The sequence below is a fragment of the Papilio machaon genome, chromosome 4 (assembly GCF_912999745.1).
Source record: "Papilio machaon chromosome 4, ilPapMach1.1, whole genome shotgun sequence".
NCBI classification, from domain to species: domain Eukaryota; kingdom Metazoa; phylum Arthropoda; class Insecta; order Lepidoptera; family Papilionidae; genus Papilio; species Papilio machaon.
In genome coordinates this window covers 8,988,400-9,014,460 of record NC_059989.1, presented here as the reverse complement: position 1 = coordinate 9,014,460, position 26,061 = coordinate 8,988,400, and the positions used below count along the sequence as shown (strand labels likewise).

Here is a 26,061-nt window from a genome sequence, read left to right as displayed (position 1 = left end):
ATGACGGTCAAGAACTCAGGAATGTTTTCTTTTTGGAATGGTTTGTTTTTCATTTCAATCTTACATATTACTTACGGTTAAATATATTAGAAGAATTTTGAATATATAACCGTAATTCGTAACTTTCCGCCATAACTATATTCAATTAATTATTTCAGTTACAAATAACTATTACGTCATCTGCGATATTTTAAATGTTTACTTGTTTTTTTTTCATAATAAAGTAAGCCTTTTATAGTGACGCTACACTAAGAGCATTCTGTTGTAATAATAAATCTTTGGTTCTTGTCTCTTTCTTGTTACTTTTAACTTAAGATTTTTGGAAAATATGTTTAATTTTTATGTTACATCGAAAAAAAAATAAACCGTGATAACAAATTAAAATACTATAAAGTAATGTACGATCAAATGATTTAATTTTAGCTAAAATAATGGTGTCTGACTGAAATATTACAGTCTCAAATTGACATTTAAAAAACAATTAAAACAATCCAAATGTCGATGTCTGTCTATAAAACGATTTCCACAAAAGTGTTTGTTTAGTTGCTGCTGCAGTAAAACATAAATTAAAATGCAGTCAATTAATTTACTAAATCGTTTTATTACGAAACATAAATTTTTAATACCTTTAACATCTAATAGATGGCATCACTGCAACTTGAAATATAATTTAGAATTCTTAATACGTCTGTAACAAAGACTACAATAGACAAATTCGTTGTTAATTGAAGTATTTTATTGCATATCATAGACGTGAAATAATTAATGAATGCATTAAATATAGACCAAAAGTATACTCTATTTGTATTGCGATAGAATTGAAATTTGAAGATTTTTGTAGAATGCAATAAAATGCAATATATCATTGGCCACAAATCAATTCGTATGTGATAAATTGATTGATACGGACGTCTAATATGTCAAAATGTGAAGCGGAGGTCAAAAGTATTAAATACATAAATAAATTAGATATTTTTTTTGAAATAAAATTCATATCAAGTTTAATTAGTTAAAATAATAATTTAACATATTTAAATTTAAATTAATTTCGACGCTAAATGCAGCGTCGAAATTCATGTTAAAAGTAAACGTTTATGTACATTTTTGTGTAAAACAGTAGTAAAAAACATTTTTTTGGATGCAAGTTGCCGTTAGAGTGTCTTAAAAACCAGTTATTATTTTAGAATATTTGTAACTGAAAACTTTTTTATAAAGTAATAAATCCAGTAAGTAACGAATCTAAAGTCTAAATACAAACAACCTTAAGAATGAAATCGAAAGGAATCGAAAAATATCAAAATATCAAATGCGTGCACACATTTTATTGTATTAAAGTTTTTTATTGCTTCCTAATTGTTTTTATTGTGCCATAAATCAGTATTTGTTAAATAAAAACCATCAAGACTAACCGTGGGTTGCCGAGACCAAAATCTCCGTTAAAAACGAAGTCTCCGTTAAAAAAAGTTTTGTCAAAGATAATGACAGGGATGACGATATGTTTTCCCAGAAACCCAAATATAAATAATAACATAGTTTAAAAATTTAGCCGTAGTCTATTGCTCATTAAGCCAAGCAATAGCCAAAACAAGAGGATTTTTTGTCTTTGTCTATGATGTTTATCTATGCTTTTTTTACCATAAAAAAACACGTCCATATAGTTCTTCTTCACCGCGGACCTTTTAAATTTTATTACTAACTTAGAACATAAACTAAAAAAAAGATTTATTACATTAAAATTATTTTTATTCAAGTGAACAAATTTAAATTGGCTGTGAAGATAACTGATAGCCATCTTTTCGAAACACATCTGTGTAGTTTATTAGGGCGCGGATGTGTTTAAATTTATATTTGCTTTTAATGTTATCTGAGGATAATTATCTTTGTGAAGTCATGTGTTGAAAACATACTCGTTAGGTACGAACAACACTGTAAGCTATATTTTGAATGAAAGTTTTACTAACTGAAACTAGATGTAATACTGCTACTTATTTAAAAAAAAACATAATAGTCCTACTCGCGTTACAATTTAACAGTCCACCCCATATTAGTTTTAACAGTCGAATGATAATCAACATCTTCACACTTCAGATTTTGTTTAGGCTGTATTACTTTATGATTTGCCACACGCATAATCTTAAATTGGCTGCATAAACAATCCATAAATGTAGATCACGTGTAACCATTACTCTGAGTAATTAGACTCTGAGTGTAGTAGTAATTTACATTTAATCGTAAAATATCTTTCATTTATTCGTGTACATTTTCTTAAAAATGACATTTAAAAAGATAAATGGCTGTTAATTTCGCGCCTCCGTGTCAACTATCTTTACTTAATTGTTTTGAAGTGTCATAAGTATAGCTTTGCAAAGTTCAAAACGTCAAATTGAATAAAACTTTTATAGAAGTGCTAAATCATAAATGTGTTGCAGAAAAATCGCACTGCTACTTGTTTCTAAATGCATTTTAATGAAGAAGAAACATCAATGAAAATGCTATTTATGAATTTTGTTATTTATTTTTTTCTATACAATTTTTCAAATCTTTAAAGGTCTATTATCCTTAATCCAAATAAAACATAGTAACTAATTAAATGAAAATGATATTAACTGGTAAAAGTTTAGTTAAGATTTTACGATTTTGATGTTATATTTCATACCTTTTACCTTTTTATCTTCCATTTTCCTTCAGATTTTATTCAGGAGGTCTAATTTTCTTAGTGAATAAAGAGGATATCTTCCTTTTCAAATAATTCCCAAATAATTTAGTCACATTAAATTTGTAGGAAATTGTCCCCTTCTCTGTCGATTAAAGGTAGGCATCTGTAACTGCGGCTGTCTATAGGTAGCGGTCGCTTCGCTTTTTAGGCATATTCAAGTGGCCGCTTGCTCGTTTGTGTAAAAAAAATCAGTAGAAACATATGAAGATCTTAAAAGCATGCTCTTGAAGGTAATTTTTGAATATATAAACATCATAAAGATTTAAAGTAAGTCCATCAATAACATATTAAGAAATAAATATTGTCAGAAGTGGAGACTCCCTCTCGACTTGAATGCTCGCCTCTGTGATCCCTTTCATATAATTGGTAAAACAATTTTTTTGTATTCAAATTTGAACCTTAAAACTAAAGCATTAAGTGTGATATTTAGATGTATTACTTAATTTTACTTTTAAAACTTGCTCGTAGACCAAAATAAACTTTAAAGTTGATTGAATAAAGTCCATAATACTGGTTATTAAATCGTATTTAATGGGGTGATTATTCGAGGATTCCAATTGGTAGTCAGATGTCACTTACAAAGGATTATCTTACCTTTTTCGTGGTACAATGGACAATGAATTGTCTCACTTTTGAAGGTTTACTAAATGCTTGGGTGAGAAAGGTTCTTGAAATTGGGTATATTTTTTTGTAAAAAAAAAAACGTACAACATTTCAAAAACTAATTTTGGCTGAACATTTTATTTATTACGTGTTAAATAGAATTTAGGGTACTGTTTACTAAACCGTTCCTAAGTATGTCTGTTGAGAAACATATTACGTATCTAATTTACACATGTAAAAAAAAAACAAATTCAACCAAAAAGAAATCCGCAAAGTTATATAAATGTCTTTTAAAAAATTCCTTTTATTTTGTTATTGATTGATATTTTTACTCTGTGACATTTTATCCACCACTTAAAACATCTTGTATCCTTTCAAGTGGCCTCATGTTTATGACAGACAATATGTCGTGTATGTGACAATATGACAATGACACGATAACACTTTGCATTGCAAAAAACAACATCAATCAAAGCATTTATTAATTAAATCAACGTGATTATTCAGAGGGGTAATGGACTTATAACTTTGTCCTAGATTTAGACTAAATCTTACCGCAATGCTGACATGTTTGCTGACAATTTTCTTTGCAGTAGATCAACGTAAATTAATAACTGTAAAGATTATCTATACCTCTATATATATAAAAGAAAGTCGTGTTAGTTACACTATTTATAACTCAAGAACGGCTGAATGGATTTGACTGAAAATTGGTGGGCAAGTAGCTTAGAACCAGGAAACGGACATAGGATAATTTTTAGCCCGGTTTCTATTTTTTATTCCGCGCGGACGGGGTTGCGGGTAAAAGCTAGTTTGATATAATCAAAGTCAGAGGAAAACATACGACACTAATTTTGCTTTGAGTTTGATAGTATCATAAAATTAAATCCAATTTTATGTGCGACGTGTTTTAATTCATCTAAAAATGTGTGTCGTACGTGTATTTAAAAAAACAATGTTTTTAAAGCTTTCCTGTAAGCTACAATTTATTAGGTGTCAAATCGTTATGATGACTATTACTGACTATAGTGGTAGGATTAAGAGAAACATAATAACACACATAAAAAAATCCAGTCGAATTGATAACCTCCTTCTTTTTGAAGTCGGCTAAAAATTTGATTGTTCGCGAGAATTGAATTATTAAAAAAAAGTCTACGGCGGATTAGATTCTATATGTTTCAGTTGACCAACTTATTGTTTTTTTTTTTTATTTCTATGTAATTTAAATATTTGAAAAATAAATTATAGTTCCATCAACACATTTCTAGTGGACAGATTATCCACTACTGAATCTAAACCTTCATAATTGGTCAATTTTTAGGATATTTTTATATAAGGCATACCTATGACGAATAATTTGTATGGGTATTCTTGAACTTTTGGCGCCATTTGGCAGAGAGAGTAGAACATAGTCTGGAAGAACACATAGGCTACTAATTAAGTTTATTTTTTTAATTCCGTGGCTACGGATTCGCGGACAATATACATGAGTCCATTCCATTGCATTGCTAGTTACAGTGTCAAGACTTTAATCAGTTCATTTTAAGCTTTTAAGTACTTCTTATTAATACCTTATAGTTCTTTTAAGTTTGTCCAAGCACGATCTTGCCCTATCCATTAATATCAGATCACCTGATATATGCGAAGGTCTAACACATGACAGGTAAATAGTGGGGTTCGATTTCCTCGTGTACACTCGTAGCACGAAAGCTTACCACAAAAACAACACGCTTCTCAGAAGGTGATTCACAAAACCTCTATGTACGTGATCGCATTTACTCTTACAATGAATGTGTTTGATTTACACTCGAGGACAAAAAAAGTGTGTCACATTTAGTATTTATTTATTGTGACGTCATATTGCCATTTGTATTGTTAAAATTATAGATACCTTGTTATTACGCAAAACATGTATAGTTAAAAGTTGGAGATATTGGATTTTTTATGTTAGGATTTTTTTTAATAATAATAATAATAATAATAATAATAAGACATTTAATCCGTTCAAAGACATTACAACACTTATAATACAATTAAACATTAAAAGAAAATAAAACCTAAAGATCACTAATATAATTAAAACTAAGGACACGAAAAGTAATGTACATAAAAAAAAACTAAAAATAATAATAAACAAATTATAACTAAGCGTTGCAATGCAGAACAGATAGGGCCTTTGCTCAGCTGTATGTTTCTTTGCCATGGGGGCAGAAACACTGATATTCTGCAAAAGCCTTGAACTCCGCAGCACGTCAGTTACAGCAGGTGATAAAATAAGTGAAGTATAAATATTCCTTTACAATTTAAAGAGCAGTCTAATGTTTTTAGGATAAATTCCGAGACCAACCTATAATCATGATAGTATGTACATCTGCTAATACTGCTAAATAAAATAATAATAATAAAAAAATAATAATAATAATATAGTAACGTAAATAAAAAAAAAATTATTTCCATTTATCATAATAAAAATTGGAAGCAAAAAAAAAATAAAAAAAGAGATTCGATGGAGGTTCTACAATAAGTACTCGTAATTTAGTTATCCGCATTTTAATGAATAAGTTATTGTTATTTACTTTTTTGTATCTCCATGAGAAAGCATTTAAATTTATTTTTAAAAGATAATTTTGTTTGCGCGCTCTTGATTGGCGGCGGAATGTTATTCCAGCACCGGGTAGCAGCGTAGCGGAAACTACCTCGGAACGCCGTAGATTTGTGTCGCTGCGTGCTGAGCTGCAGGAACCGCTGCTTTCGCTCAGCGCATCTACCTTTTGACCACTTTAGTTTAGAGAACAGATATTTAGGGGCCTGCGACTTTATAACCTGAAAAAGTAGACACGCCAAGTGTAGTTTTCTGCGATATTCGATTTTTAGAATATTGTGCTCATTTAAAAAGGGCGTAACGTGACTTCTAGGCGGTATAGAAAAACAAAACCGGGCGCATGCATTTTGTACCCTCTGAATTAACTTTCCGGTCTTAGCGTATAAACAAGGGCCGTACACTGTATCAGCATAATTCAGTTTAGACAGTACCAGCGATTCAACCAGTTGTATGCGAAGTTGTTCATTGAGGTATTTCCGAACTTTGTACAGCACTTTTAACCTATAGAAGCAGCTCCTAATGACTCCGGAAATATACTTTTCATAGCGCAGGTTTGGATCGAGGCACAATCCTAAGCTTCTGGCTTCGTAAACACGCTCGATGCTCTCGGACCCTAACTTCACCTGACAGTCTGTAGGTACACTATTTAACTGATACTTAGATCCAAAAACGATATATTTAGTCTTAGCGGGATTGAGGACGAGGCAGTTGTTTTGGGACCAGTTCTGTATTCTCTCAAGGTCTTCGTTAAGTGATCGTATGGTGGAGGCCCATTCGGTGGCTTTAAATGAAATATAAATTTGTAGATCGTCAGCGTATAGGTGATATTTACAATTTCGTATGCACTTAACTATGTCTGTTGTATATAAAGTAAAAAGAAGAGGAGAGAGGATTGTTCCCTGAGGTGCACCTCTTTCAAGGGTACTATAAGCAGAACGCTGCGTCCGACCCTCTTCCTGCACTATTTCGACGCACTGACTACGGCCAGTGAGGAAGCTTTGGAACCAACTGACCGTATCTGGATCGAATCCATAATAGGCCATTTTAGATAGAAGCAGGGATAAGTCTATACAATCAAAGGCCCTTGAAAAATCTAGAAGCACCAAGATTGTACACATTCCGTTATCCTGAGCAGTGATAATGTTGTCACTAACATCCAAGAGAGCCGTGGTTGTACTATGGCCTTTCCTAAACCCAGATTGGAGTTCAGGTAGTATATTGTTATTTTCTAGATATTCTGTAAGTTGAAACCAAACTACTTTTTCTACAATTTTTGATATACACGGCAGTACACTAATTGGACGAAGATCTTTAAATTCTTGCGGGTTGGGTTTTTTGGGTAAAGGTCGGATTAGGGCGGTTTTCCAGAGTTTTGGAAAGGTGGATGTTGTTATTGAACAATTAACGATGGAAACTATTGCTTTAAGGGAGTGTGGCAATGTCATAAGTAACATTTTAAGTGAAATACCGTCAATGCCAAGTGCATTCGACTTAAGGTTAGTGATAATTTTGGAAATCATCAGCTCATTGACAGGTTGAAGGGAAAAGGATGCACCAATAGCGTAGCGATTTGCGTCGAAATAGTTCAGGTACGATTGATCAATACATGGATGCCCAGGCAAGTTTAAAAAATGTTTATTAATTTTATCGGGGTCTGTCAAATGCGAAGGTAAATAAGTATCTTGCCTCGGTGGCAGCACAGTCGACTTTAAATTGTGCCATAATAATTTTGGTCTTTTAATATTATTATTAACGTTGTGATTGAAATATGCCGTTTTTTCATTGTGTATGGAGTGGGTAACTAAGGTTTTCAAGGTTTTATAATATGTTTTATGTGATTCTAACTTTGTTTTCAAATAACGTTTATGGGCCGCATTCCGAAGTCTCATCATTATTTTTCGAACATTGTTAGGTATTTTCATCTAAAGCTGACAGCGAACGTTTTAAAATCGTATTTAATCATTATTTATGAAGATTTTACAAAATATATGGCGTTGCCAGGCAGATGAACTTAAAAATCCTTGTAATATATCTCACTAATATTATAAATGTGAATGTTTGGATGGATGGATGTTTGTTTGAAGGTATCTCCTGAACGGCTCAACGGATCTTGATGAAATTTGGCACGAATATAGAACATAGCCTGGAAGAACACATAGGCTACTAATAAAAGTTTTTTTTTTAATTCCGCGCGGATGGAGTCGCGGGGACAGCTAGTATTTTAGAACATAGATTGTTATTGATAGCTTTATATTAAGCAACTGTCAACAAGATAGTTAACTAGTGATTGCACAGATTATATTCCTATCTATGAACAAGATACATTACAAAATACTTAATATTCTGTAAAAAAAAAACTGAAGACGTTAAATAAATTATAGAACCAGTATGTTTTTTTAATACATACTTACTCATCCTATTCTTTTATGAAACCGGTTGATTTGTATACATTTTTATTAGATTGAGTAATGGACATCGCGTTTTTGCAAATTAGCTACGACATAATACATTTGTATTATATTTTATAATACAATATTTTTTGGCAAGACAATTAAATAATATTACAATGCATAAATACAAATACATTTTTTTATTAATACAACTAATAAATAAGGCTGATTTTTGTCATAAATGACAATATTTTGTATACATTTTAGCAACCCATGATCAAAGTCAAGAAATCTCGACGTAACAGCAAGGCAAACTTACTTCCAGGTTTTAAACGGAGACAAACTTACAAAAACAAAATCCTCCAAAAACATTTGAATGTTTAACAAACTTTTTTGCGTTTTTCTTATCAATTGTAAGTATTTAAAACTAATTTTAGTGTCAACGACACGTGACATTTTGATTTAACCTTCTTAACGTCCTCAAGTCGTCAACAAACACAGAACACGTAAAGGTCACCATACACAGATTGCTTCAAGCACTAGGTACCGACAACTTCTAATGGCACACCGGCTAATTTTTTTTCCAAAGACTGTTAAACTACGGTCCGTGTATGGCGAACGTCTGGTGATCACCCAATATCGATAACATGAAGTATGAGCCATAGTTTTAAGCAGTCTGTGTATGGCAGCCCTAATTTTAATACAAAACTCCTGTCATAGTTTATGATATCCCGCTGTGTTTGTGCAATTGATATTCATTTCGCATAAGAAGCGCATTCGTTTAAAATTATTGCATCGGCGATCACATTTGTATGTAAACGATTATTTGGTATGCATTTGTTTAATAAATTGTATCTTGATTTATTCTATAAACAATTGTTTTTGAGGTTAGGGTCCGATGGTGTAATGCTCATCTTTTATTTATTTAATACTAGCTTTTACCTGCGACTCCGTCCGCGCGGAATAAAAAATAGAAAACGGGGTAAAAATTATCCTATGTCTTTTTCCTGGTTCTAAGCTACCTACCCATCAATTTTCAGCTAAATCAGTTCGACCGATCTTGAGTTATAAATAGTGTAACTAACACGACTTTCTTTTATATATATAGATAGATAGATATTAGCTATCGCTCGAACTATGTCCATGCGAAATAAATAAATAAAAATTCTTAGTAGTCTCTGTGTCCTTCCAGACTATGTTCTACATCTGTGCCAAATTTCATCAAGATCCGTTCAGCCGTTCCGGAGATACTTTCTAACAAACATCCATCCATCCATCTAACCATTCGCATTTATAATATTAGTAAGATGTTACGAGTTTGACATTTGATTTAAATCGGCAATTGCATATAAATTGAATTACTTTTTATGAAGGTCAACGTGCGTTTAAATCTATTGTTTAGTTTTTAGTAAAACAACTTTCACTCACCTGTTGCACAAGATGAATACATCTTCGTACAGATAACAGTAAAAAAATATTAAACATAGTACATTTAGGATAGCAACTCAGATACAAAAAATTGTGTGATATACATAGGACTTGATTAAATAAGGCTACATGCTAGTAAATTAAAAGTGATCGAAGACGTTTTGAACCAAGCGAGCGATTTGTACAGTTCCGTAACGTAATATGTGTAAAAAATTTACCGTTTATAACCTTCTATGGTCAATTGTTAGGCGTTTTGTATACTTCAACGTCGGAAAAACATAAACGTCTCGTGTCGGTTAACGAACCCGTGGATCTCACCGTAGGATTCCACTGCCGAAAAATTCAGACAATAACTGTGTAAATTATTGTACCTATGTATGATCATTCCATTGTTACTTCCCGTATATTCCCATTTTTTCCTGAAGTGTTATAAAGTCGGCAGGGTTTATTGATTTTCTACTACTTTTACAAACTAATAAGTTTAAATAGTATACTTAAGTATGTAGTTAGTAAAATATTTGAAATAACTGTTGTGGAAATAAAGACGTTTGAAATATAAATATTTATTAAGGTTTTTGACCGATGCCTGAATATTTGCCGGACAAATGCGAGAAACAAGATCCATAATTGTATTTGTATTAACATAAGAAAAGGCTAAATTTACGTAAACTGTCACACGTCGTGTTTTATTTGGAAATGTTTTAAATAACAAAACAAACAAGCACATGATATATATGTTTTTATTTTTTAAGTTTTTTTTCCAGTTTTTGTTATTTTATTATTATTTTTAAATTAAAATTTCAGAAATTAGGTAAGTACTGAATGTATTTTAATGAAAAAAGGTCGAGTTTTAACTAATAATATATTGGGCTAAAATTATTTAAATTTAAATAATATATTTTTTTAATTTAACAAATGCTTATGTTTAAAGAATAAAAATCTGTACGTCCCCGTTCTCCCACGATTAAAGAACGAATCTGCAATGGAGTATGTCTATGGGCAGCAGTCGCTTCGCTATTTCGGCGAATTCAGGTGACAGCTTGCTCGTTTCGTTCGATAAAAAAAATATCCCGAAGACATTTTTGATTTTTTTTAAACTACAAAATCAAGAACAATACAATCAAAAAATATCTCAATATGAGTCATAAGTTAATTTAAGTAATCATCTTATCACCTTTTGAAATCTAAAATTTTGACAGTTCGTGACCATAGGATAAAAAAACAAACTGTCAATAAGCATTAAAGTATTTGTACAGTACCAGGGGCTTCAATACTTTTATGCTATCTGGTATATCAAGATATGTTAAAATTTGTTTTGAGAAAAGAAAACTTTTTTTTAATTAAAACTTATATTTATGTAAAAAAAAAGTTTTTTTTAATAAGTTAAAAGAAAATTGACATTATCTATGAATTATGTGAGCTTTGATAAAAATACAATGAAATTTTTCGATTTAATAAATATGTTTTTATTTAATTTATTCCACTCAAGAATCGTAAATATTTAGATAAAGGACATTTTAATAATTGACACCGGATGACCTTTAGTTGACAATAATGGCACATTGTTTTCAACTTATTAAACTTGTTCTGAATAGAAGTTATCTTTTTTTTCTTATATTTTTAAAAAGTAAAAAACTATATAACATAGTCTTAATTTTTTTGAGAAATATGACCATTAACGAGAGGGAGTGAGAAATATGTACTGCATTCTTACAAATTCCGGGCACCTATTGATTGTAAATACTTACGCGCAACATATAGCCGTAGTGAAGCATAATATATACTTCTCTTTTTCACGAAACTTATTTTCATAATAATTTTATGATTTCGAAAATAATCTTGGAATTATCTGTCAAATAATTACTAGCACAAAAAACGAGCTGAATCATAATAGTATAAAGCATTTAACCAAACAAAAGAAAACGAATTATAATTAGGGCTGCCACTTCGGGTCAACATGAAGTAACTATATTCTGGCTCAAAATAAGTCACTACATGTCGATTTTCTCGTAAACCTCTAAGGATAAAAGGTGGACGACGTCTTTTTTCCGTTCTCCGTCATAAAGTCAAGGGGTAGTATTTTTTTCGCCAGTTTTCGGATCTAGGTTTCTTGAGATTTGGCAGCCCTAATTAAAAGTAGAATGCCGCGCATAACAAAGTGGTCACTAAATAAGGAAGTGCTAACTTCAAAAGGGGGCGCGTCGATTGGAATTTTATATGACTAGAGTTAAATATACTGGATCAACCAGTCTTGATACTTTGGATGCCTCTGATCTAGTTCGTCAGTAGGAATTATAAAAACATCACGGGTGTATTAACTTTTTTGTAGTGCTTCAGGTTTTACCTTAACCTTTTGGTACCGACATTATCATTTTTTGTTTCTATAATGCATATGAATATTGGAATGTTGATATCCTAGACTTATTCAACAAAATGTTTTGTGTCACAATGTTTGTTCCCGTACTCCTCCGAAACGGCTTGACTGATTCTCATGAAATTTTGTGAGCATATTGAGTAGGTCTGAGAATCGGTCAACATCTATTTTTCATACTCCTATTAAGATTTTTTTAACTGCGCACGGACGGAGTCGCGGGCGACAGCTAGTTTTACCTAAATTTTAATTATCTCTAACTTATATCTAATACACTATATTGATAAATGGATGGAACAATAGATTCAAATATTAGTTATTCGGTTCCCGTATTCACATTGCCTAATGATGGACTAACGGTCGCTTTCAATGTGTAATAAGTCTGCTAATAAACTAGGTCGTTTAATTGTTATAAATAAACATAATATCACTGATCTACTTGATTCCATTAAATATTTAGATACAAAAATCAGTTGTAAGTTTCGCAGTTGCAGTTACGTTTGAAAATTATAAATGAAATTAAAATGTATTTGCATGAGGTAAAAATTATTATTATACGCAAATGACCTCTAGTATTTGTTACAAGAATGTGACAAAATATGGACAATCTCTTGTTGTGTTCAGTTGGCGGGAAACGTAAGAGGCGAGCCCCCGCGCTTTGCGAATGCCAAGGGCGCGATACCAGTCTGTAGGGCATAAACATTGCTTGTAATTAACTCGTCACAATACTATGGATGAGTTCTAATTGAGCTTAACCGTGGTTTGGGATCGTAACCATTTCATTCAAATTTTAATTGAAAAGTAGTTAAAAGTAATTGTAATGTTCTTTTATTTCTAGTATAAATAAACCAAATAACAAATTAAACATTTATTTTGTTCTTCAACATGAATAAATGACAACATTACAATGTGTGTAAAACATAAACCACAGCTAGAATTGTCTAGTTTCTGATCGGTACAACCCTAACTGCGATATTACGCAAATCATGCTCAAATGTGAACATACTGTGGCATTAAACGCCTTCCGCCAACACAAACTTTTTGGATGCAATACATTGTCGCGACAGAAATGGTAGATAAAAAACCGCTTAAAGGAAATATCAGGAAAGTTTGACATCGTACACTAGTGATTTTATTTCCACAACTTTGGAAAGATAACGTTACATTTCCGTTTTCCACAAACATAAACTAAACGTGGTACGGAAAAAGCTTCTCAGAAATACAGATATTTTTTTGCAGACAGACGAAGGGCCTATTCTTTCTTTAAAATACCTTGAAAACTGATGCATTTAATTGCATTTATCACAGACTGAATAACGCATTTATTTTATGAAATGTTTCAAACTTCATCAAAAACTGTTAAGACGCTACAGAGTTACACATATCCATGCGTCCAAAGTTTCGCATGTATATTAGTAAGAAGGTTGTCAGCAAAATTGTATTTATTCAAAGAAATAAACATTGTACAACCACGTTCATTGTAATGCGATATGGTAGTACAGTGGAGCACGAACAGGATTTGTATCGACATCGGATGTTTATGATGCCGCTTGTGTTAACTTGATAGACCATTTAGTATGGCGAAGGTTTACGACTAACTAAATACAACACAACTTACAGTAAAGTATATCAAAAAACAAACATGTTAAAGACCTTTACTAGCACAGCGTTTTTTTTAGCTAAGTTTGTATCAAGTGAAATTGTTGTTTGGACATAAAATACGATTACAATAAGAAAGTAAAGAATTTTATAATTTACTAGTTTTCGCCCGCGAAAGTTAGTTCTGTCCGCGCGGATTAATAAAATAAAACAATTAGCAGCCTATATGTTCTTCAAGACTATGCCAAATTTCATCGAGATCTGTTGCACCGTTCCGGTTATAATATTAGTAAGATTTTAATTGAATTAAAGAAGAAAGAACAAAAATCATACGACTTATTACATAATTGATCAACAAATCATGGAAGAAACACGTTAAGATGAATGCGATAACAAACTTTAACACAACGTAAACAAGGGCTATCAATTTATGATTTTTCGTTACACAATAAATTAATTTAACCGACGTCGATAAGCATCAATGTTTCAACACATGTCGTCGTTAATTGACAACGTGAATGGAGTTTCCTTTTTCAAAATATTTAAAGTAATGATATATCGTTACGACTCCACTGACAGTCCTGTCGTGAAAACTGTCGTCTGCAATACACCAATTATTCAACTTTTCATCGAGGTTTCTGTCGAAACATGGAATATCCCCTGATGTAATAATTATTTTGACATTTAAAGGGTTGACGTTTGTGACTGAATGAAGAAATTTTTCCTTGTACATAACTGTTATTTAAGCTGGGCTTACAACTTCGTACTTAATTTGATAAGTTATTTTCAAATATTATAGTGAGTTTGAAGAAAAAATATTATCAATTCTCACTCAAGTTACTTAAGGGATTTTTTTTAAGTTATAAGTTAAGATATGTTCTTGCTTTTAAAAATAACAATTAATTGTGTAACAACCAACTTAAGCAGTTTGACATATAAAAGACGTTAATTACACTTCCGAAACACTTGCAACAGATAAAATAAAAAGTATTTTCACATTGGCAGCAATCAATCTGTCGGACACTGTCAGAGCAAATAATTAACATTGGCCCCGACCAACTGAATTAGCCTTTAACAACGGCTTCATTCAATTTTAAATCATAATTAATGTTGTTGTTGAAAAACAGTTGTGAAACGTGCGTTTTATTCCCCAATAACATGGAAAATTACTTTTACGATTATTTCATGATTCAGAGAAAAGTCAAACAAAATGTTTCATGTTAGCATTGACGTGTTATTTGTCAGGATAATGTTAATGTGGATAATTGTTTATCTTTAATATTATCTGTGCGTCAATTTCAATGTCAAAAAGGTATATTGTATGGACAAGACAGCGTGGTGAGTGAAAAATGACTCAGCAACTTTCGACCTGTTTGTAACTTGCTACCATTTGCATATTTTTTACTCATTTTGCCACATGCAAGTTAAAAATATATTATTTCTTATTGTAAAAAAAAGTGTTAAGAGGATTTAAATATAATTTCAGATTTATATTTTATTTTTGTAAAACATTAATATTACTGAGAAACTGAAGCAGATGACATTATTAATTTTTTAATAAGAGAAGGGGGCAAACGAGCGGCGAGAACACCAAAGTGATCATCGACTCCTATGGACGTCCGCATCACAAGTAGATGCGTTGCCGGCCTTTAAGAAAGATAAACGCTCGCTTCTTGAAGGACCCTAAGTCGTACGGGTTTGGAAATACCGCCGAGGACAGACCATTTCACAACGCGGCCGTGCGCGGCAAATCCACTTCCTCTTCCCATCTTTTCCTTATAAGAAAAGGGTGAGAAATGGTCGTGCTATTTTACCGAGCGAGCTAGCCCATTCATGCAACAGATCTTGTTGGTGTCTATCAATGTTAAAGAACATTATGTTAACAGGAGCTTTGACCAAAATGATACACGTTTCTTAATTAAGTATTTTCCCTCAAGGAAACAATATTGTTTTAAGTAAAACTGTTATCGCAATATTTCCATGTATCGAGGGCAGGGCGATACCGAGAATAAGTTGCGGTAAATTATTGAAAAAATGGCTATAGAGTATATAATAAACAGGTATCTTCTAGATAACAAGTCCGGATATTTTTTTTTTTTCAGCAGTTTTTTGTGTTTTTTACACTAACGATCATTATTACGATTAACTTTAATTTTTAATACCGTTAAATTTGTATTAAAACATGTCTATGGATATGGATATGTTTTTAAACAAGTGTGGCGACTATAGAAACCTAACCTTTTTTCGAAACTGTTATGTTTCGGCGTGTTCAAATAGCAGTACTGCACTGCCCAACTGCTCTGCTTTCCTTTTCTGTGAAACTCGCATAAGGAGCAAGTTCAGATATTTTTGTACGCCATATGTAATACTTGATGGTAATGAATGTATAGAAGATTAATTACTTCGTATTCCTATCGTTCAGGAAATCAGATATTGAATTTAAGAAAAAGCCGGTTGATATTTAAACATCGTGCTGTCGGTAATATTTAATTATAGCAAATAGTGATAAATGTACCGCCGCCTTTTTCGTTTGTAATCGATAATTCTATAGGAAACTGTTTAATGAACGGTCTTACTTGTTTTTAATTAATAAGTTTCTTGTAAAAGATTTCTTTTTCTTTTACTATTTACGTTTAAAAACGCAAAGTTCTCACATTCAATTAAAATTAGATTTATTAACAAACCAAAATAAATGTTGTTTGTGACTACTTACGATATAAACAGATTAATGCTCATATAATTGTAAAAAAAAATCCTTGAAATTTTTTTAGAAGAAAGGTAGCATTTACATATACTTCTTTCTATTCGTGTTGTTATATTTCTGGAAAATGAAGCAGATTGTTTCATTAATAATTTTAATCCATAATTTCTTAAGTTTTTGCCAAATATTCCTAATAACTGTCATATGTACTATTAACCTCATTCCATTTCCTGCGGAACAGGGAGCCATTAGCAACGGTACACGACGATAATCGAGTCCACATTGATACGAACAATTTGCATAGAAATTCTTTTATACATTAATTATAATAAATCTTATGGTCATTAAAAACTTTGTAGAGTTTATATCATAAAGATTGAGGTATACGATCAAAAAGGATCAGAGAATAAACTTTTTAACCTTACTTAATAATATTATAAATGCGAATGTTTAGATGGATGGATGTTTGTTTGAATGTATCTCCGGAACGGCTAAACAGATCTTGATGAAGTTTGGCACAAATGTAGAACATAGTCTGGAAGAACACATAGACTACTTTTTACTTTTTTTTAATTCCGCGCGGACTTAGTCGTGGGCGACAGCTAGTATCTTTATATCTCTTATTATTAGTAGTATAGTCAGTATTTATGTTTGCTATTTGAAACTATCTTATAAATCTGAACTGCATCAAAAAGTATAGATATTTTCGGCATACGTTATCAATAACAAGGTGTTAAAGCATGAGTGACTGATGGCTGTCAAGGCCACACGACTGTTGACCCAGACGCCCACTACGCAGCTGTCTTCGGTCGTAACCCAAAGTGGCGGATTAAAGGTTAAACTATTAGCGATTCTCAAAATAGAAGAATAAAAATTAACTCTTTAAAGTGATACTCTGGTACTGCCTAAATTGTGACAATATTTTTGTAGATTCGACGATGTAATTATATGATGTGTACTGATTTACGGAAAGAATGAATTTGTTAACACTTTCAGTGCCGCCGATTCGATCTGTCAGCTCATATATATCGCCACCGAAGGGCTTAAGGCTATCCTGAAGATGTTTAGGATAAGCTCAGCACTTCACTGTAATACGTAAAAATCGTAGTGACACTGAACGTGTTGAGTAATATTTTACTTATACAATTTCGATACAATTTGTCGCTTCAGCTGTTAACTTGCTCCAATCCAATGCGATGTCATCATTTAACCATCGACATGTCAAAGTCAATTTTATTTTATGGCCTATAAAGTAACTATTTACTTGTCAACAATGGTATTAAGACATTAAAATGGGTATTATATACGCCATTCAATGCAAACGATTTGCAAAAGCATTTGCGGATTACACGTATACTTATAGTTGACTGAGTAATAAACATCCGTGTTGAATGCTTCTCAAAAAAAAAAAAACTATAATAACTAAGTATTACATGACGTTTATTAGAATAAAATATGTAGGATTTGCTTGATGATAAATGTTTATTAATTTAATAAACCTATTATATATATTATTATTTAAACATTCAATAAATTATTTGGAGCGAATTCACACTTATTTCTCATGAAGGCAACTTTAAAAGATTGACAAATATTAAGTCGTAAATTGGTGATATGATGGAAATATTTTTTTAAATTAATAAACACTTTAATTAACAAAATGTAACTCCAACTTAAGATGTAACGACAGCTTCGGAGTTTCTTAGAAGATTGATCTCTCCATATTATGGGTACAAAAATCGTGGATACAGTAAAAAAAATGCGAATTCTTTATATCATTTATTATATTCAATGTTATAAAATTCAAAGTTGAAAGACAATAATACAATCAGCAATGCAGCGAAATAATATCAACAAATGCAATCTTATAAATTTAAATTTAAAATCAAGTCCCTATCAAAATACATTCCATTGTGAGTATAATTAAATCAGACTGAACGAATAAGGAAAATAGACACAGAAATTATTCAATACGATACCTACCTACAAGTTATTTCACTATGAAAAAAAAAACAAAAAAATGGGACCCATCTGCAAGCACTTCCTTTCGATTAAAATAATTTTTATCAAAATCGGATCACCATTGGCGGAGTTTCGCGGTAACACACATAAAAAAATACAGTCGAATTGACAAACTCCTTCTTTTTGAAGTCGGCAAAAAAAAAAAGACGAAAGATGGTATTTGCAAGTGCATTTAGCATTATTTTCTAAGTATATGTTAATATGCGATATACAATACTTTCGCTTGTATTTAAAACTATTCGTAAAACGAACTTAGCTCCGAAACATGGGACAAAAATATTTTCAGCAATTACTCGTGGTAAAAAGTTAAGCGGAATTAAATTAAGCTGCAATAAAAAGTTATACCAATTTAAAAAGCTATAAAAAGTATAATTTATAGCCCACACTAGTGTCTGTTATTCTACTAAAGATGTGTTCTTTATTTTTGTCACATTTGCCAGGTATTGTTGCATAGCTTCATCATAGCTACTTATTCGATCGTAAATAATCTCCTTATATGATTCAATACAAAAGCCAAACAAAAAAATAACTAGTTGTTAAATATGATTGCGTTTTTAAAAAAGAAAAATTCTTCGACGCTTTATTAAGAGTTTAATTACAAAATGTTGGACAGTAATGGATTAAACTGTGAGATATTGACCAATTAAAATGGAATTGTTACTAAAGGTCATCGTTCACAGGGCGAGTTGAAGTGAATGTATTACGAAAGGAAGTGACACACGGGAGTGCTTCGACAACTCGAATATTTAAAAAATGCATAAATTTCAATTTTATTGCCGTTTCTGCTAAATTTTATGGCCATAAACTATCATATTTCTTGTAATACCGTTTGAACGATTGGCATAAAATAACTGTCTGGATTCGATTTTTAAATTATTTAAAAAATAAAATACTCAAAATGTTTTAGGGCCCCTTAACTTCAGAACCATAGACGGATGTTAAGGGGTGATAAGAACTAACATGTGAGATTGACGAAAAACCATGATATATCTTTTCGTTATTGTTTTCTAACATAATATATATTATATCCAATTAAAATAGAACCGTATGCAAGAGTATGAACATTAGTCAATCCGCTATTAGTGACGCTAAAATTGTAGACAGACCTTAAATCTTGGATGGATGGATGTTTGTTTGAAGATATCTCCGGAACGGCTGAACGGATCTACATGAAATTTAGCACACATGTAGAACATTGTCTGGAAGAACTCATAGGCTGCTTGTTAAGTTTTTTTAATTCCGCGCGGACGAAGTCGCGGGCGACAGGCTAGCTGTCGCCATATAGAAAATAAATTCAAATCGTTGATAATCGTTTCAAATGGATATTAAATTTCGATTACCATATTTACATATTAAAATAGATCATAATTTTCTACATTTGCATCTTTAAAATGTGTTAAATTGTAAAAATAACTGTCAATTATTTATTTATGGCCAGTTACTTTGTAACGTATCTATTTTTTTTCTTATGGTTCCGTTCAAATTAGGCTTAGATCTTAAACATGTCAATGAATGAAATTGGTTTGGTTCTACATGTGTTTTTTTTTTTTTGTATAACAACGTGTTTTATTTTCAGATGGAGATCAGAAGATATAAACGCAGCGGCGGCTCTTTTCTCACATACTGGATATGTTTATTACAAGTAAGTAATTAATAATTTGAAACCTGGTGCACCGACCTTACGTAGATGGGACAAGGTCAAGGAAATGAGATGATGATGATGAATCAATAATTTAGTAACCTTTCATATGTTTATAGTGTCGTTTGATGACGTTAAGCATTGTAATAAATGTAAATGTTTTTTTTTAAATTCCAGATGTTAGGCAGTGCCCGTCATGGTGCGGAGGGTCACGGCAGACTGATGGACCCTCCAGCACGAAACTCCATGTGGCGGTTTGGTTTCCCCAATCCTGTGAATTATAACGACAATGAACTCTTCTGCGGCGGGTATGCCGGTCAGTTTGTCATTTATTATTTATCCGACTTGAAGGACTATTTTTTTGTAATTTGATTTAACAGATTATAGTATAAAGTTTTTATTTGTAATTACTAACTTTTAAATTGGGCAACAATAAGAAGAATTTTGCAGGAAGTATTGTAAAAAAAATAATATTTTGTAATAGTTTTCTTGGAAAAAAATCGTCTATTTGTTTTTTCTTGGAGCGATATCCTCTTTAAAGAGAACACGTGCAAATATTTTTGTTCTTTCCTGATTAAACTAATGACTCGCCGCGAGACCTTGCGGTTAAATAATGTAGGTAAAGTTTGTTGAACTCGGTAACAAAACAAAAGCTTGCGATGTTCTGGTATTGATCCATACAAAGCGATTTTTATTTGTTTTCACAGCTCACAATCATATTATTTTATACTTCTTAATATTATGTTATTATATATTGTGATTAATTCTACAATACGGTATAGCTTTTCACTAGTAAAACAATAAACTTACAAATTAATATTCAGGTTTTCGGGGTTGCAAAAATCAACAATTTTACATTTATTCTGACAAGACCTTTACAGAATGTAAATTGGGTTTATGTATTTGTTGTTATTTGTGCTTGTTACTGAGAGGGTGTGCGTTTAGTTCAGTGGGAGCAGAACGGCGGGCGGTGTGGTGTGTGCGGGGACGCGGTGCACCTGTCCGAACCGCGACCGCACGAGGCTGGCGGCATGTTCGGGAAAGGCATCATCACACGACATTACAGCGTTGGGCAGGTGAGGATAAATAAAGGAACATCTGAAAGTGTCCTTAAATTTTAAATCTCGTTTCCATGGAGCTTGATTCGGTCGAAGACTACGAACAGTTACTCACTAAGCACTAATTTAGCGACTCGATGGACCAACTCAGAGTCAATTCGATAAGCCTCCATAGGATTTTAAATAATCTCGCTCTCGCAAAAGACTGAACATTGACCCTGATTAACTTTGTTATTTAAATTTTAGCATAGCTTTAGAGGATTAGATCTAAAAGTAACTCTTTAATTATATTAATTACAGGAAATCGAAGTTGAAATAGAGCTGACGGCCAATCACCTCGGCACTTTCATAATGAAGTTGTGTCCGAACAACAATCCCAAACAAGAAGCCACTCAAGAATGTTTCGACAGGTCATAAATACTCAATTTTTATTTATAACTATTAAAAAGTTACTGTAATTAATGATTTTTCTTTATTATGTTATATTTAGTTTTAAAAGAAATTAAAACAAAATTATTTAATTATTCTCTCTGCTAAATATTAGGTACAGACTTCCATTGAATTGTTTTATGTCACAGCTCCAAGATTTTTAATTTTTTAACTAAACTTTATTCACGGATACGGTATTCTTAATAAAGCCCTTTGTATAGAAAACTCACCTAACAACTTCCATCACATCTATCATTCCAGATACCCTCTTTACATATCTGGTACGCGTGAGGACCGCTTCCTGATCCCGCTGGACACCGCCAAGAAGGATACGTTTCGGTACCGCGTGCGACTACCGCCATACGTCACCTGCACACAATGCGTACTGCAATGGACTTACCATACTGGTATATAACCTTATTACAATGAAGAAGTTAAAGAAACACCTAACACTTGCCCCTGTTGTTTTTATCACTACAATTATATAAATTTTCATTTCGAAATCAATGTATTATCAAATTAGAGAAGCACCAGTGCCGGCGTTAGGGTAAGGCGCATTTGGGCGAAGGCCCATGGACCTACACAAGGGGCGCTATAGGTCTGCGAATTACATAGTCTCACATTACGCTGATAACAAAGGCATATAAAAAAGGGGGGCGAAGAAATCTCGCCCAGGACCCTAGTATAGCGTTACCGAGAAGCACTGTCTACTTCTAGACATGAACATGCGACGAAACTGAATACCTTCCACTATATACGATACCTTCCGCATCCGTGGACATTTCACCGATGTCTGTTCATCTGGAATGAGGGCTCATTTTGATTTAATTTTTATTAATGACTTGTAGGTAACATGTGGGGTATCTGTCCAAACGGCACGGAGGCGGTAGGATGCGGTCGTTCGGAGACGTTCAGGAACTGTGCCGACGTGAGCGTCATCACTAGCACTGGTGGTCTTCCTCCTGCCTTCGCCGGGGATCTGAGGAGAGACAATCCCTTCCTCCTCTACTACAGAGACTATCACATGCCGCAGAATGTCTTCCCCTTGGTAGTCAGGTGAGTGAGAGAAAAGTGCATATAGTGAGGTTTGATGACGAAACTTCTTTTAATATCTTTTTATTTTTACATTTTACTTATGTTTTCACATTTTTTCGAATATTTTAGATGTTATAGACAAACTAAAGCAAAGTTGCAAAATGTAGTAATAGCTTGAATTAATAAGTTTGATTCGTTTCCTACTTGGTTTTAAAAACAATGCTACGTATTTAAAAAATTTGCTCTAGTTCGTTAGTTATCATTTCTAATGGTTAATTTATTTGTGATGTTATACATATACTCGTATATGGATATTTTTACATATTTATTTATTTTCAACAATACTATTTATTATATTTTATTTTATTTATTTTCATATATATTATATGCATTATAAGTTATACATATATCATATTTATGCTTGATATTTCAGAAATTTACGAAAGGATTACAAAAAGGCACCGTTACGTGTAATTAGGTAAAATGTAATTGAATGCTATATATACACAACTATATGTGAACAAGTATATAACCAGCACTGTAATATATAATCAATTTTCTTTCAGCAACGATATTGAGAGTTCTACGGAGGAGGACTTATACATAGGTCCACTCGTTATTAGGTATACTTCAGTTTATTCTGTGATTGTGGGTGCCTGCCTACCCACTTGGTGTCGGAGTACTTTGTATTTAGTACGGAATGATTTACTGTTGTGAATAAAATCTCCTTTTGTTTGTTTTGTACTCACCAAATGTTTCTCTTGTGTACGATGAATTTGTGACTAACCATGAATGTTGTCTATCTGTGAGTTTGAACTGCAAAAACATAGTCGTTCCGTTCATTCTCTTTGAAAGAACAGAGAGAGATATATGTTTTTATTCGTGTTTTTGCAGTGGTAACTCACGGTTATGTAAATTGTCTCTTACTCACAAACAATGTACAGAAGCTTTGTAAAGATGTATTAACACGTGTAATATATTGAAAAAATAATTAAAATAAGCATTATTACGTAGTGTTTGTCAAAATAACTTTGCCGATAGCCAACATTTTCAACGTATTATTTTTCACTAGTTATAGAAAAAAAATATTTGCCGAATTATTGAAAAAATAAAATATTACCAAATTAAATTCCTTAATCAATGAGATTTCTTCAGGAAACATATACAATAAATAATTAATAAAAGGTTGGCTGCTACAAAAATATAAAGACATTTCAGATCTTTTTCAGGTTTATATGAAAAATGGTTACGGATTAGCAATATAGATGTAAAATAACAAAAATCGATGTTAATATAAAAATTAACAAACAAATAAATCTTTAAATTTAATGTATACGTGTTATATTCCACAGAGACCAAGTGTGCGTACCATCTGAAGGTTTCCGCGTCATCCCCGGCATGTTGAACTGGTGTCAAACGAACTGTCTCCGGTACCCCCCCAACTGTCCTGACTCCCTATGCCATTGCCCGTACGTATACTGTATACGCTGTTTTAAAAAAAACTTGTATTGATGTTGTTGTGTTGTTTTGTTCTCTTAACAATTCGACTGAAGACCTGGAGTTTGAATCTCACTGAACATCTTACATACTATTAAATATAACTAATAAGAAGGAAATACCCATTTAATGTCATATGGTCTTTTTCTGAAGGAGATCTGCCTTCTACTGAATACAAAACTTTATAGATTCAATATACAGAAACTATAGGGAAATTCAGCTGATCAAATTATACGAGAATGATTATCTGAACAGTTTCAGACGTGCCTTAAACAATTACGTCTTGTAATTTGCATTTATTTGATTGTATGACTGTTTACAGGCAAGTATGTGAAGCGATAGGAGACCTGGAGGGCCGTGACGGAGCCGACGTGTACTGCATGGACCTTTGCATCGTTTACCCTCCGAAGTGCCCCAAGCATAGATGTCGCTGCTACTAGACTCGAAACGCGTTGTCTATGTGCCACAGACTATGTGTTAAAATGTTACCATTACAAAAAATATTTGAACTAAAAATTATAATATTGTCTGTCACGTAGTCTGTAACGCATGGAATGTTGAAATAAATTTAACAAAAAATCTTTTGGAAATAGGAAATGGTTTATAAATTCCGTTTTTTAACAGAATCAAAATTTTATGTATTTTTTTACGGTAAACGATATCTGTTAATAAGGAAAAATCGTTAATTAACAGTTAAAAAACACAGACTAAAAAATAAAATGCAACAAAATGAATCTTTTTGGCTCAAATTAATTTCTCTTAAGTACTTTACACTCGACCCAATTAAAATAGAATTATCAAATTGAAATCATCAAAAATGTATTGAAGTTGTTTTTTTAATTTAATAATTGCTTCAAAGGAATAGTTAAAAAAAAACAGAAGCTCTGTCTCAATTTTGTTCAAGCAATTCTAAAAATATGACAACATATTATTTTTACTATTGTACATTTGTATATATTATTAATAATTTCTGTTTTAAATTTTATTTATACGTTGAAACACATACTCAATTCAATTTTTCATATGTCTATAAAATCCTGTTTGCCATGAAGTAAACAGTGCCACATTATGTAGTTTTAAATGTTTGTAAAATAAATAAAATATTATCAGGAAACTTGCTTTTTTCTTCTTCTTTGCCTTTGAGAGAATTTAAAATTAAAAAATTGTTAATCATAGTTGATAAATCTAACCAAAAAAGTATAATTGGAGGCGCCGGGTATCGATCCCGGTACCTCTCGCATGCTAAGCGAGCGCTCTACCATCTGAGCTACGCCCCCGATGCAATATAAACGAAAACAACCATTGAATACTGCTGTCTACGCATTTGGAATCCAAGATCACGTTTACTTTCACTTATTGCGTGATCTAAATACCGCGTATGATAAATTGTAAAAGACCCGTATATTGACACCTTTAATTCAAGTGAACAAGGTTGAAATTAATCTCCACAGTGAAATAAAAGGTAACCGTACGTTTAAAACATCTTTTGCGTACGTGCCAACTAGTACCGAAATAAAATCTGTTAAATTTAAACAAAAGCATAACGGGGGCGTAGCTCAGATGGTAGAGCGCTCGCTTAGCATGCGAGAGGTACCGGGATCGATACCCGGCGCCTCCAAAAATATTATTTTGTTAAGAAAGATTCAACCCAATAAAGTTAGTAAACAAAATGTCATCGAAAAAATTAAAAATAATATTCAATTTACAAATAATAATAGATTTATTTTAATTAAATTAGTTAAATTAAATAGTAATAATAAACTTTAAACAAAAGAACATATGATGGCCGAACAACTTTATTAGCTTTTGCCTCCCACGTCACCAAGAAATTAAAAAAATAAGAGTGGAAATTAATCCTACTTCATTTTAAACTTTAAATATATTGTAACAAAAATTTTATTTTTTTAATGTTAAAAAATCATTTAATATCTTTCAATTATTAATTATATTTTTAAATTATTATAAACATGC

General features: G+C 32.0%; 1 protein-coding gene and 2 non-coding genes across 6 annotated transcripts in view; 2 read left to right on the top strand and 1 right to left on the bottom strand.

Annotated features, from left to right (window-relative positions):
- The window catches only part of LOC106720666, a 35,743-nt gene extending 11,060 nt beyond the window's left edge, over positions 1 to 24,683 (top strand). The window contains exons 1-11 of one of the 4 annotated variants that reach the window (XM_014515399.2): positions 15,006 to 15,047; positions 20,009 to 20,074; positions 20,249 to 20,387; positions 21,017 to 21,147; positions 21,430 to 21,539; positions 21,820 to 21,965; positions 22,407 to 22,614; positions 23,027 to 23,071; positions 23,160 to 23,216; positions 23,946 to 24,062; positions 24,413 to 24,683. In XM_014515399.2, the coding sequence (XP_014370885.1) occupies positions 20,009 to 20,074; positions 20,249 to 20,387; positions 21,017 to 21,147; positions 21,430 to 21,539; positions 21,820 to 21,965; positions 22,407 to 22,614; positions 23,027 to 23,071; positions 23,160 to 23,216; positions 23,946 to 24,062; positions 24,413 to 24,530 (1,137 nt within the window). In that variant the 5' untranslated portion in view covers positions 15,006 to 15,047 and the 3' untranslated portion in view covers positions 24,531 to 24,683. Of the gene's footprint in view, positions 1 to 15,005; positions 15,048 to 20,008; positions 20,075 to 20,248; positions 20,388 to 21,016; positions 21,148 to 21,429; positions 21,540 to 21,819; positions 21,966 to 22,406; positions 22,615 to 23,026; positions 23,072 to 23,159; positions 23,217 to 23,945; positions 24,063 to 24,412 lie in introns of those variants that run through there. The other 3 variants (XM_014515398.2, XM_045686751.1, XM_045686752.1) reach the window with 3 other exon arrangements.
- Positions 24,684 to 25,294: 611 nt separating this feature from the next.
- Trnaa-agc lies at positions 25,295 to 25,367 on the bottom strand. The gene has a single exon. It is a non-coding gene; the product is annotated as a tRNA-Ala (tRNA).
- Positions 25,368 to 25,635: 268 nt separating this feature from the next.
- Positions 25,636 to 25,708, top strand: Trnaa-agc. The gene has a single exon. It is a non-coding gene; the product is annotated as a tRNA-Ala (tRNA).
- The last annotated feature ends 353 nt before the right edge of the window (positions 25,709 to 26,061 follow it).